This window comes from Lissotriton helveticus, chromosome 8, assembly GCF_964261635.1.
Source record: "Lissotriton helveticus chromosome 8, aLisHel1.1, whole genome shotgun sequence".
NCBI lineage: Eukaryota > Metazoa > Chordata > Amphibia > Caudata > Salamandridae > Lissotriton > Lissotriton helveticus.
The window spans coordinates 366,058,148-366,072,465 of NC_136069.1; the positions used below are offsets into that span (position 1 = coordinate 366,058,148).

The 14,318-nt window shown below is 41.3% G+C and overlaps 1 protein-coding gene across 6 annotated transcripts in view; it reads right to left on the reverse strand.

Annotated features, from left to right (window-relative positions):
* LOC144772688 (uncharacterized) overlaps positions 1–14,318 on the reverse strand; it is a 554,957-nt gene that overhangs the window by 59,327 nt on the left and 481,312 nt on the right. The window contains exon 7 of one of the 6 annotated variants that reach the window (XR_013599822.1): positions 7,956–8,277. The exons of 4 other annotated variants lie outside the window; for them this stretch is intronic. Coding sequence is in view for 1 of the 2 variants with exons in the window: in XM_078657160.1 (XP_078513286.1) it covers positions 8,351–8,354 (4 nt within the window). In the remaining variant the exon portion in view is untranslated. Of the gene's footprint in view, positions 1–7,955; positions 8,355–14,318 lie in introns of those variants that run through there. One more of the 6 variants, XM_078657160.1, reaches the window with a different exon arrangement.

The window sequence follows — 14,318 nt, forward strand, 5'->3', positions numbered from 1 at the left end:
GATATGTTAAATCGCTTTAGAGACAGAGGCTATCTCTAAAAGTATTGCGTACTGCAATACAAAAGATCAAAACAGTTATGAGAAATTACCTTATGCATAAAAAAACGAGACATGCAATAACACCCGCAGAGAAAGAGGGTACAGAGAAAGATGGAAACTAAAACTGAATATTTAACAAACAATCAAAAAGGATAAGGAACATATTTAAAAAGAACTGGGACAGTTGGAGAAATTACAAAATTATAACTAACCTTATTAGTCCAAATCCAGACATGACACAAAGAAAAGCAAGAGTTTGAGGGACTGCTTGGTTAGAAGCCAATTAACTTGAGAACAACATCATCATAAGACCTGGAGGAACCTCAAGCCTCCACACCCCCCCACACCTGTGTATGAGGTGTAAGGCTTAAAAACTTAGTAAACATAAATCCACATAAGCAGTACCATTCAATCAAAAACAATACCAAACAGAGATATATATCACTTGTAAAACAAACTACACCGTCTACTGTAGTGAATAACCCTGTGGCAAAAGATACATAGGGAGCACAACATTATAAGTTAAGAAAAGGATTTTGGAACATAAACATAACATCAAATACAAGGATCTAAAATATACAGTGCCAAGGCATCTCAAAATGTTTGATCCGGGAGATCGGACTAAGCTGTGTTTTTTGAAGTAGACAAGAGTAGAGAGACATTCAAGGGAAGATGATAAGTACCTGAAACTATGTAAATTGGAATTGCGTAATCAGTTTGGAAACTTGCGCGCTTTTCGGGCTAAACAGGAGTAAATGATGAAGAATAAGATATTTGTGTCATTCTAGCTACTTCTAAGAAAACGTGTCTTATTTCGTTATTTTATTTTTAGGTCTGGGGTTAGCCAAGACATTTTAATTTGCCTAAAGTTATATGTATAATATTCTTACTTAACGGGGTTTTCAGTCAACTCTTTCTGCTTCCGCCCTCTACAGCATGGAGCAATAGGTCAGCCTACTTAAGCCACTGGTAAACTTTACTTTTAGCGACTGCATTTTGCACTCTCACAATGAGCACATCTGATTACAAATTAGCTCCATTCAGCGTCAGAGTGTTTGCTATTACTTTAGTGTTACTTTTGTGTTTAGAACCTGGTGTCATAGCAGGACGGTTTCTACCAGCTCTTCATGTACAAACGACAATCCAGCTTTATCAGTTCCTGTCTCCTGCCAATGCTTTTGTATATTCCTTTTGGAATGTCTTTTGTTTATCTGACTCCTGCTTTTTCACACCGTACCAGATTGCGTCCTTTTGAAACTGTTCTATATTAAGTTATCCTCTTTTTACTATAGAAGCAGTACACAATGCAGAACATATTTATTCTGGACTCACTTTCAACAATTGTTCTTTAATGAACTTTGCCCAGGAAGAAAATCAGCCTTTTTTATATTTAATTTGCTGCAGTTGTAACACTTTATTCTTTCTTTGTCTCTTGCCTTCTTTCATTCGTTTGTTTATTCTTTTTCCTTTCTTGTTTTCTTTTTTCCTTTCTTCTTTTTTTTCTCTCTAGGATTCGTTCCTTCATTTCATTTCTTTCTGTCTTTCTTGATCGTTTGTCTTTCTTCTCTCCTCCGTTTTTCTTTCATTCCATTTTTCTAGCCTTCTTTCTTCCTTTCCTGCCTTATTTCCTTTGTTGCCTTCTATTTTTTCTTCCTATTTTCTTTCTTTCCTTTCCCCCCCTTATTTTTCTCTTTCTTTTCTTCTTTCTCAAAGGTTGGCAACCAATGGCATATCGATTGGCTTTTTCAGGTCTGTGTTAGCCAAGACCTTTTGATTTTACTGCTTTCCTTCTTTCTTCCTTTTATATCTTTCTTGCCTTATTTCGGTCTTTCATGCCTTCTTTTTCGCCTTCTTTCTTTCTTTCTTTCCTTTTCGCTGACTTCACCACAAGTCACTGCATGCTGCCCTTTCACAAGTAGATCCCTTCAGTGCCAGGGAGTTCTATGGTAATGTGTGCTTTTCTGAAACCCAAAACATTTTAGCCTTTAGGCAATGTTTTTCTTTAGATAGATGAAGGCCTAGAAGCTTTCCAAACAAAATTTTGCAAACACCATGAGAAAACAAAACAAGAACTGACAAAGGGTTGGCAGCCAATGCCAGGCCTAGTGGCTTTGCCAATGCTTCCTATTAATTTGCACTTTGATTGGATTTTTTTAAACATCAAAGTCAAGAACCTCAAAAGACAGTGATGACCTGATGTTATGTGAATCAACAGTCAGACATCTTAGACTGTACATATTAAGGCGTATATAAAATTAAAATGAATTTAATTAATGCACATTGAATGAACAGGAGTTTGTAGCCTATTGAGGCAAAATATGTGAGCAATGAATTCAAATATCTTAAAGGATAAATTTATACTCAATAACAGATAATGAACAACTCAGGGATTGTATTTGAATTGATAAATTCCAAGATGATCTTTAAACTCATGTAAACATTGTGTATATATATATATATATATATATATATATATATATATATATATATATATATGTCCAACACCTTCTCCACACGAAAGAAGCGAGACCCACTTGAGGATTAGATAGGGAGACTTTATTTAGCCGCTCTTGCAGAGGTGAACAGGCACAACGTTCTTGCGGCGTATGCATTTCGGCATCCCGCCTCGTCAGTGCCGCTTGCGTGTCTGTGTGAGAGCAGGGCGTCACAGCTCGATTTAAATATCCAGCCCTCTCTCTTAACTAATGAGCTGCTGCCCCCCAGGTGAGTATGTTCCAACACCTGACTTAGTTCTGGCGCGCCTTGCACCAATGGCGCCTCCAAGTTCCAGAATGCACTATTCTTGTCGTCATCCGGTAATGGGGTCAAAATTGCATGCTCCGAGTTCTTCCTCCAGCCAGCGGCCACGTCTCCCATATCCCCAATCACACCTCCTCCAACATTGCCAGGAGATATGTCCGCGGGGGCACCAGCAAGGGATTGCTTAACCCATCTAGCAGATAAATCCGCTGTATCGCCTCTGTCACTCCCGGCATTTGGAGGTGGACCACAGTAATCCCAGTAACCTGGAAAGCGAGAAATCCACTCAAGGCGGTGACCAATGTAAACCGGATCTGCATTGTGGTGTGGGGGTCTCCAGCACGATACTGGCCACTCGCGCATTAACATGTCCAACACCTTCTCCACACGAAAGAAGCGAGACCCACTTGAGGATTAGATAGGGAGACTTTATTTAGCCGCTCTTGCAGAGGTGAACAGGCACAACGTTCTTGCGGCGTATGCATTTCGGCATCCCGCCTCGTCAGTGCCGCTTGCGTGTCTGTGTGAGAGCAGGGCGTCACAGCTCGATTTAAATATCCCGCCCTCTCTCTTAACTAATGAGCTGCTGCCCCCCAGGTGAGTATGTTCCAACACCTGACTTAGTTCTGGCGCGCCTTGCACCAATGGCGCCTCCAAGTTCCAGAATGCACTGTTCTTGTCGTCATCCGGTAATGGGGTCAAAATTGCATGCTCCGAGTTCTTCCTCCAGCCAGCGGCCACGTCTCCCATATCCCCAATCACACCTCCTCCAACATTGCCAGGAGATATGTCCGCGGGGGCACCAGCAAGGGATTGCTTAACCCATCTAGCAGATAAATCCGCTGTATCGCCTCTGTCACTCCCGGCATTTGGAGGTGGACCACAGTAATCCCAGTAACCTGGAAAGCGAGAAATCCACTCAAGGCGGTGACCAATGTAAACCGGATCTGCATTGTGGTGTGGGGGTCTCCAGCACGATACTGGCCACTCGCGCATTAACATGTCCAACACCTTCTCCACACGAAAGAAGCGAGACCCACTTGAGGATTAGATAGGGAGACTTTATTTAGCCGCTCTTGCAGAGGTGAACAGGCACAACGTTCTTGCGGCGTATGCATTTCGGCATCCCGCCTCGTCAGCGCCGCTTGCGTGTCTGTGTGAGAGCAGGGCGTCACAGCTCGATTTAAATATCCCGCCCTCTCTCAACTAATGAGCTGCTGCCCCCCAGGTGAGTATGTTCCAACACCTGACTTAGTTCTGGCGCGCCTTGCACCAATGGCGCCTCCAAGTTCCAGAATGCACTGTTCTTGTCGTCATCCGGTAATGGGGTCAAAATTGCATGCTCCGAGTTCTTCCTCCAGCCAGCGGCCACGTCTCCCATATCCCCAATCACACCTCCTCCAACATTGCCAGGAGATATGTCCGCGGGGGCACCAGCAAGGGATTGCTTAACCCATCTAGCAGATAAATCCGCTGTATCGCCTCTGTCACTCCCGGCATTTGGAGGTGGACCACAGTAATCCCAGTAACCTGGAAAGCGAGAAATCCACTCAAGGCGGTGACCAATGTAAACCGGATCTGCATTGTGGTGTGGGGGTCTCCAGCGCGATACTGGCCACTCGCGCATTAACATGCCCAACACCTTCTCCACACGAAAGAAGCGAGACCCACTTGAGGATTAGATAGGGAGACTTTATTTAGCCGCTCTTGCAGAGGTGAACAGGCACAACGTTCTTGCGGCGTATGCATTTCGGCATCCCGCCTCGTCAGCGCCGCTTGCGTGTCTGTGTGAGAGCAGGGCGTCACAGCTCGTTTTAAATATCCCGCCCTCTCTCTCAACTAATGCTGCCCCCCAGGTGAGTATGTTCCAACACCTGACTTAGTTCTGGCGCGCCTTGCACCAATGGCGCCTCCAAGTTCCAGAATGCACTGTTCTTGTCGTCATCCGGTAATGGGGTCAAAATTGCATGCTCCGAGTTCTTCCTCCAGCCAGCGGCCACGTCTCCCATATATATATATACACACATATACACATACATACATATATATATATATGTATTTATACATACATAAACATACATATACATATATAAACATGTACACATATACATATAGATATATATATCATGTTTCCAAAACAAGATACAACTCTTGAGGAAATAAGGATGTAAGGCAGACAACAAAAGACACTACTATGAAGTATGCTCTCGATTACTATGAATGCAATTTGTTTATATTCACAAAATTCAAAATGGCGCCCATCCATAAACAAGGCTTCTGGGGTCGAGCCGAAATAGTTTGGGCCATATCCAAATAAACCATAGCCGATTTAATTACGAATACCCTGCTCTCAGATGCTTTTCAGGCTTGTCGCCGCAGAGTGTTTGAAATGTAAACTGATGAACCACACACCTGGGCCACCTCGGAAGGGTCTGCACTCACGAGACAGGAGTATTTCATGTGAGGCTAAAATGCCTTGTCATGCATCCAACCTGCCAACAGCGACCAACGTTTGTCGCTCACGGCCTTTGGCTGCGCGTCATAGGTTAGCTACATGCCTGCAGCCAAGCCCACCACAATACTGACTACTGTAAGCCAACCCCCAATACCACTCTTCTGCTGTATGCAGTGGGGGTTGGGTGCAGGGCTTGACTTGTAGAAGGCGTTTGGTGCAATAGCTTGGTCTTTGCTTGTGGCCAGACACTTGTTAATGTTTGTTTTTATCCCCATAAATCTCACAAGTCAGAAGTGCTTCGAGAGTCAAACACAAAATATGGATCAATTTCTGTACCCAAAAAGGCCTCTCACATGACTCTTTAATGTTAATGATAAGAGGCATGTGCTGAATTTAGTGTCTTTTCCTGGTGTGGGACATACGTTTTTCACGTCTCTGGGATTCCCTTAGCACTCCAGCGGCCGTGCACCTCTGAGGTCGATCACCCATGGCTGTGACAATATTGTTTACACAGTGGAAACCTCTGGAGTCAGGGCTGAAGTAAAAGTTTCAAGATGACAAAAAAACTTCAGCGCCCTTATCCAGCCAATCTCACTTCTTAAAAAATACACTTGACAGATGGGAATCACAAGTCATAACTCTTGAGTTAAGGGTGCAGATGTATACAAAAGTGTTAATACTTTAAAGCCCAGTCTGCAACTTTTCAAATGCTAATATCTCAAAGAATACTTCACTGATTTACACCAAACCAATAAAAACAAATTCTGAGTAAACTTTTACTTTCATGACAAATTTGGTGTAAATCTGTTCAGCTGTTCGGGCGGTAGGTGTAAATAAAATGTCTTATAGAAGCTAAAATGGAAAATGATGTATTCTTTTACCCTCTCACCCACCATAACTTTTTCCCTGCACGAATGTTTGCAAAATGTGGCAAACCTGACATTATCTGTCCACAGGGTCAAAAGTTGTGGGCAAATCAAATTATTTTCCAATGGAATATGTATCTGAGCAACTGTGGCAATGACGCTATGTAATGTAGATGTGAATAGTATAAAATGCTATTTATACTCAAATGTTCAGTGTGGGAATGGGGCATTAGTCACAAGAGGTGAAGTCTCGAGTGGATCATGGCGTGTCCCCCGCCACCACCTCACAATGGTAGCAAATAGGTTATTCTACTAAATGGATCATTGTATGGATTATGCCACGCTGTTTTTCCAAACTAAGTATTTTAAAACAAATGTATTTCACTCTAATCAGAACACAAGTTTAAACCTGTGCAGTGAGATAAATCCCAATAACTAGGCTTTGTGACTATGATTCCAGTTGTTTCATTCTGTAATGTGAATCTTATTGACAGCAGTTGGCGGTCATTGTTATGTGAATTATAATTCATTCATGATAGCCTTCACAGTCAATAAATTTGTATTTCTTGGAGGATGCCGACATGAGCAATGTTTTGAAAACTAAATTGTGCCTAAATGGATTAGCTTTACAATAGGTTACCCATTTTTAGGTCAGGCCTGGGCAGCGCATGCGCTGCTCTGCAAGGCTTACTGTCTTGAGATAGGGACTTGAAACTCCACCCATGTCGCGTCTATCTTTTCAATTGGCTCCTGTTACAGTCCTTGAGAAATCTTTTTTTCATTCCTGCATAGGCTTGTTAGTCCCTCCAAGGTACCTGTTTGTAACCTTCCACAACGACTTGACCTTTTACTAGTCTTGTTATGTGGTCTCCTTTATCTTAACTGTGAACACTATTTTGTTAAACTGATTTGCCCCAATTCCACCCACTACGTCGCAGCACGCTGCACGCATTTATTTTAATCACTAATGGCGGTCTGCTTTAACTATAGCAGTAGCGTTTCTTTATCTATTTATTTTAGCAGCGCTGTCTGTTGCTTTCACGTAAAAAAATATTTGCAATGCAATAGGTCTCTCAATTGCGAGTTTAAGCTATTGCCATTTTAAATACCAATAGCTCAAGCGCTACAAAATATGAGACCTATTGCATTGCAAATGCTTGTTCTTCTTTTTCTTCCTTTACGTGTTGACTGTTTCTAAATGTAGAAGATCACAGATCTGGGTTAGTTTTTTTTGTCTGTCAACTTGACAGATGCTTTTTTGTCAAAGCCCCCATGCCACGCTTTCACTTTAATGTTGGCCACGCCCCTTTCTGTAGACGTGGCTTATCTAAAGAAAGATGCATGCCCTCCATTAACGTGAAGGCGCCGCATGGGGCGCTTTCACATAAAAAAATATTTGCAATGCAATAGGTTTCTCAATTGCAAGAGTTTAAGCTATTGCTATTTTAAATACCAATAGCTCAAACGCTGCTAAATATGAGACCTATTGCATTGCAAATGCTTGTTCTTCTTTTTCTTCCTTTACGTGTTGACTGTTTCTAAATGTAGTAGAGAAAGATCTGGGTTAGTTTGACATTTCTGAAAACAATACATAACAATAAAAAAATGCAGCGCTTACATGAGACAATCAAGAGCCATTCTTTAGGACAACAGTTAAGCATTCTGCTCATGTATGGCTGCATTCTCAGTATACTGGAATGTTTGCATGTCGATATTGCAGGAACAGTCCTTGCCGATAGCTATTAATGCTTAGGAGGGTTGGTTTTATTTTATCGTTCGACAAACAGCAACAACAATTCAAGTAGAATAATGAAAGAAACTAATCAGGTATGTACCTTTAAGGTGTAGTAGTCCTGTGGTCAGTGAGGTGAAGGGGGGCCGCTATTGAGAAGTGTTGTTTGTCCTCTACATAGCGGAGAGTTTTTTTTTCTGAAGATCACTGCATCTTCTGGCCCCTGCATCTGCTGTATTAGCAATCTGCTGATCAGGGCATGGGGTTCTATATTGATTTCCCGCTTGCTCGCCAGATTGCAGAGGGGGTTCTTCAGGGCCTCAAGTTTGCAGCTGTTCTAATCTGCTGGATGCGGGAGGAAGGGGGCCTCAACGGTGAGATGTTACTTCGCCGGATAGCTGAGGGCATTCCACATTTTCTCAGGTCTGCAGCTCAAATAAGAGAAAGGGGACCGGGACTAGTCAGACTTGCCCAGAATATCATTTCTAGACGAATGGACTACCTGAACAAAAATAAACTAAAAATAATTAATCCTGCAATACAAACGAACGGCAGGTCTGCAAACCTATATATATTCCAATCCTAAAGAAAGCACCTCACAAAAATAAGCACTGAAAAAGCATTATTGTTATGACACATTAGACTGTGGCTTATGTTCCCAACTTAGACCACATACAACCACAGTTTTGTTAGGTCTCTATATTCTGGTCTAACAGTGACAAAGTATTCAATAACTTAAATAATGAGGATGGCAGACAATTCACATCAACAGTGTATAGTATTTGTTCAGTTTTACTAACATCAAAAATGCTTCCTAAAAAAAAAACCTAAGGAGACAAAAAACACTACAAAAATACAGTGTCATGCAAAATACACCAACGATCAGAAACAATTGCCTGTGTTTTTAAGAAAAAATGATTAGGCAATTGGCCATCTGAATTATTGCTGGAAGAAATAAGAATATGCATATTTAATAGTAAAAAAGCCATTGCGCGTGACAAGTGACATAAAAGTGACAATGGGACACAATTGGCAATTGAATCCAATGTGGTAATTTTTAAATGTATCCTTAAAGTAAAAAAACACACTAAAAATAAAGAACTTGGGTTTAGACTCACGGCTGAATGGTCCGATAGATGTGCCCCTAAATGTTCAACTTTCGTAATTCGGTCTTTCAACCTAACATCTACCAAGAAAAAATCTATACGTGAACTATGCTTGTATTTTTTATTGTGAAAAGTGTATCCTGTCTGCTGTGCTGCTTTCAGTCTCCATATATCACACAGACCTTGCTGTGCCATAATCATCCTTATCTTGGCTGTCATTTTACCATTTACTATTGCCCTGTTGTTTCCAGTTCTATCCAACTTACAGTCTAAAACTGTATTAAAGTCTCCAGCCATAATTATTTTACCTGAGAATTCCATTAATTCCACCTCAATTTTTTCTAATACTGTTGGATCGTCCACATTCGGGCCATAATAACCAACTATCATAAAAGGTTCCCCTGCCAATCTTAACTTAACAATCACCCATCTTCCTCTACTATCTACTAATTTATTTTCGACATCGATATCAACCCCTCTCTTAATCAAAATTGCCACCCCTTTTGTTACTAAATCTTGAGATGTAAAGATGGCATTAGTAATCCACTTTTGAGTATTAAAAATCTCTTTACTTTCATTCAGGGTTAAGTGGGTCTGTTGTAAAATAATCACATGGGCAGGGGAGTCTTCTAAGTATTTCAATATTGATAATCTCCTCATTTTAACCCGAAGACCATTCACATTCCATGTAAGGAACCTCAGCTCCTTGTTATTAACCCCACTCATGATAGTTTGCCCATATTTCCCATTTGCTTATTTGACGGCGTGAGAGCTCCTGAGGAATATTTTTCTTGTTTACTCCCTTTACCCTCCCCCTCTCCCCCCCCCCTACCCCTGCTCCTGACCCTACCCCTACCCCTACCCTTCCCCCACAACCCTCTTCCCACCCTGGAAAACCCAACCAAAACTCCCAAGGCCTAGGCCAGGCCAGTGGATGTCTCAGTGGCGGTGCCTCTATTTAACTATATATATCAGTGATCAGACTATTCTACTCTTGAACATCCTGAGAATGGTCCAGAAAAGAGTCTACCTCTTCCACTGTACGGAGCGTATACATCTTGTTTTGCCACATTACTTTCAGAAAAGCAGGGAATTAGTAACAGATGAAATGAGTTCTGTCTGGAGACTAGATCGTACTATTTTAGCAGATGAAGAATATTTAGAAGCTTTAAAAGAGGAGCTGCGAGTCTTCTTGGATGTGAATGTTGGATCAGCTAGGGAGGATATAGTCTGGGAAACATGTAAAGCTTTTTTGAGAGGGAGACTGGGAGCTCAGGGGGCTAAGAAGCGGAGGATCTATCATAGTCTAATCACTAATTTGGAGAAAGAAATTCGAGAATGTGAAACTGGTCAAATGGTGCAGGGGGGAAATATCTCGGAAGAAGGAGCTAAAGATAAACTTCTCGATTTAAAAATAGAACTTACGGCAGTACTCACTCGAAGAGTTAAAGAAAGATGGGAAGCTAGTCAGTTGGCACATTTTTCATATGGGGAAGGATGTGGCAAATTACTAGCCTGGAAAGCCAAGAAAGACCTTATACGTAATCAAATAAAAGAGATTAAGAAGGCGGATTCAGGAGAAGTCATAACAGAGAGTAAAAAAATAGTAGAAGCATTTCATGACTACTTTGTAAATGTATATACAGAGGAGCTCTGCCCAAGTAAAGAAGAGGTAGAAAGATGGCTACCCCTGGTGAAACCACTTTCAGATGATTATATGGGGGAGTTAAATAAGGAAATAACGCAAGACGAAGTGTTGAAAGTGATTAAGGAGAGTAATAGAGGGAAAGCTCCTGGACCGGATGGCCTCCCAGTGGAGGTCTATAAAGTGTTAGGAGAAACACTTGTTCCCACGCTATGTCAACTGTATAATAACATTTTTAAACGGGAGGTAACAATACCAAGTTCATGGAATGAGGCAACAATCACTCTAATACTTAAACCAGGGAAAGCTCCTAGTAGTCTTGACGCTTATAGACCTATTTCACTTTTAAATTGTGATTACAAATTCTTTTCAAAGATTTTAGCAGATAGACTCAGCAAAATCATTCATAAATTGGTTCACGAAGACCAAAGGGGTTTCATCAGAGGGAGACATCTAAAAGAATTAACATACTCATTGATAGGTATGATAGATATAGCCTCTAATTTCGGGTATCCCTTGGCAGTGATCGCTGTAGACGCTGCCAAGGCTTTTGACCGAGTCAACTTCACATACTTAAAAATATTGTTACAATATCTCAACTTAGGAGACAAATTCACGCAATCTCTTTTTGCCTTGTATTGTTCACCAATATCTCGTGTTCTGGTTAATGGAACTCTTACAAAACCTATTAAAGTAATGCGGGGCACTAGACAAGGGTGTCCTTTATCGCCCTTGTTATTTAATCTGTACATAGAGCCTCTTGCCTGCAGAATTAGAGCCTCAGAAGAGATACCCCCTTTTGTGGTTATGGATTGGTCAAAGAAACTTGGATTGTACGCAGACGATATTATCGTTTATTCTTCTAATTTGATGCTTTCTTTGGAGAATTTAGTTAAAATAACGAAGGAATTTGGAAAGATTTCTGGCTACCAGATGAATCAGGATAAGACCGAAATAATGGCCTGGAACCTTGATACGGGGGGGTAAAAACTACATCAGAAATGAGATATCTCGGGTTAGGGTTACACAAAATATTGAAGAATTAGCTAAAACTAATCTTGATAAGATTAAAAAAGAAGTCGTTGCTACATTAAAAGGATGGATGAATCTATCTCTTTCGATATATGGACAAACTAATCTTGTAAAAATGGTGATAGTACCAAAAATCACATTTTTGTTTGAGACTATTCCACTTGGCTTCAAAAAGGAATGGCTGGCTAAATTACAGAGCGAGATAACATCTTTTATCTGGGCGTCAAAGGGCTCTCGGATTTCATGGAAGAAACTAAGGAGGAGAATGAATAAAGGAGGGTTGGCGGCCCCAGATATTCAAATCTATGCATGGGCCTTCTGCTTAAAAAACTGTAGGATGTTGTTGGGTACCCTACTTAAATCCACGATTGGAGAAACTTTTGGTATGTTGTTGAAAAGGTCTGGATATCATGATTTTTGTTTTCTATATAAGTTTGCAGACCCTACATTTTTTAAAAAGGTGAGACTTAAGATTTTGCGGGACTTGGCTGAGACATGGTACAAAATCAGAAAGTTATTAAAATTGCCTTACTGTAGTTATATGGCGCCAATATGGGAGTCTCCTGGGGCTCCATCCTGGACAAAAGACGCGCTAGCACTTTATTTGAAAAAGGAACCTGCTCTGCAAAGATGGAAAGATCTGTTCCAGGATGGTAAACTTATATCATGGGACCTTTGCCAACATAGGTGGGGACGGGTTTTTTCGAAATACAAATATTTACAGATCCAAAGCTGGGCTAATGGTTTGGAAGCAGAGATTGGAATTGAAAATGATTTTGAGTTGAAGCTGGAGACAGGGATCTTTAAGAAAGAAGTTGCCTTCTGGTATTGGGCGATATTAGAAATGGAAGATGGACCATTCGTTTTGCCAGAGTCCCTGTGGATGGATAGCTTGCCAAGGATCGCGACAGAAAATCAATGGCAAGTAACTATGTCTATGTTATACAGTATTGTTAAACCCGCAAACTTAAGGCGAAATCTTTTATTTACTATCCACAGGGCATATTGGTCTCCTTATAGACTATCCAAATTTAAAGCCGGTGGAGTTGTTGGGTGTCCAAAGTGTAAAGCCCCAAATGTGGATGACTTGCATGTGTTTGTTTCCTGCCCAAAAATAACGCAATTCTGGATAGATGTAAGTAATTCTCTCTCCAAATCTTTGAACCTACATATTGAGGTAAGCCCAGAATTAATTATTACAGGTAGATACGATTTAGAAAACAAAAATATGAATAACAATGTTAGACTTATTTTTTATGCTATGTTGCTAGCGCGCAGGGAGATATGCAAGCTATGGGTCTCACCACTTAGTCCTAATTTAATGGATTGGATTATAGCCATGAGGTATATGGCTAAGCTTGATATTCTAGACCACTCCAAGAGAAATCGTGGATTTTGGATACCCTTTCTGCTATGTTGTGGTTGAATAATTTTGTTTTGAATTTCCGATGATTAAGCCCGTGCCTATCTCGCTGGTATATGGTTTCTCAGGACGAATAATAGAGTTGGAGGAGGACACACTTGCTGAGTCAGGTGGCCAAGATGGGCACTTTGGAGAATGGCCGGATTCAAAATAGGTGATGTCTACGCCCCACTGCTCTAAACCAGCCTATGAGATAAAAAAGCCCAGTGGTGGATTAAGATAGAAGTATGGGTGGCGAGGTGGCAAATGAGGAATAAAAAATAAAAAAATAAAAAAAAATAAAGAACTTGCAGTACCTCAATTGAAGCAACTCACAGGAAGGTGGAGGAATGCAAGCCAACAGTTGAGAGGGCTTGCTTATATCATACTGATACACATCTCTAAGAAAGGCCCACGAAAGATAACCTTCAACTGACTCAGAGACACTTTCACTGTACTGTACACTGCGGAGTGTGGAGGGCTCAGTTTGTGCAGGATTAGACCCTTGCAAAAAGAATTTCCGATAGCACGCACTTGCAATTTTGAGTTTCCTGAATCCGAGTCTTGATTCCATGATTACTACATTTCTCTAGGCTTCTTCTTGTATGGTTTGAGTAGCTGTCTACAAAGACTGGCTCAGACACACCTCCTAATCATGAAGATGGAAAGTTTTATCTCGAAACTCCAGGTTTTTGTTCGGTTCAGCCTGGCTCTTTTGTTGAACCTTGGCGCACTTTGAAACCTATTTTGTTTCTTGAATACACCTGCCAGATTGCTTTCTATGGTTTTAAGTCAATTTTTCTTGACCTGCTCCACATCAGATGGAGTCCTTTTCTCAAAGGATCAGGATCATGCCTAGGAGTTGGAGTCCATTGCTTCTTCTGACAGATCAAACAGATAGCGCAGGACACTGTAAAGGATGGCGTGCAGAGGGGTGGGACGGCGAGAACTCAGCTGGCCAATCTCACCTTTCTCCCACAAACCGACACTGTCCTGTCTCAGAACCTACAGCAGTAGTACTAGGAGACCCCAAGTCAATTTGGATGAGGGGGGACTACTAGGCTGAAAAAAACACAGCTGGACATGTGGTTCCTGGCATTCCATACCTTCGGCCTCCATGCCTAGAGGCAGCCGTAGAATGGCGGTCCAATTCTTGCAATTCTATGGTATATGTGTAACCGCAAGAAGGACCAGGGCCAATATAAACACCCCAAAACATCCGAAGAATTAGGTCTGTTGTCAGAGGTGCTATTTGTCTGAAGAGGAATGGAATACTGGCAG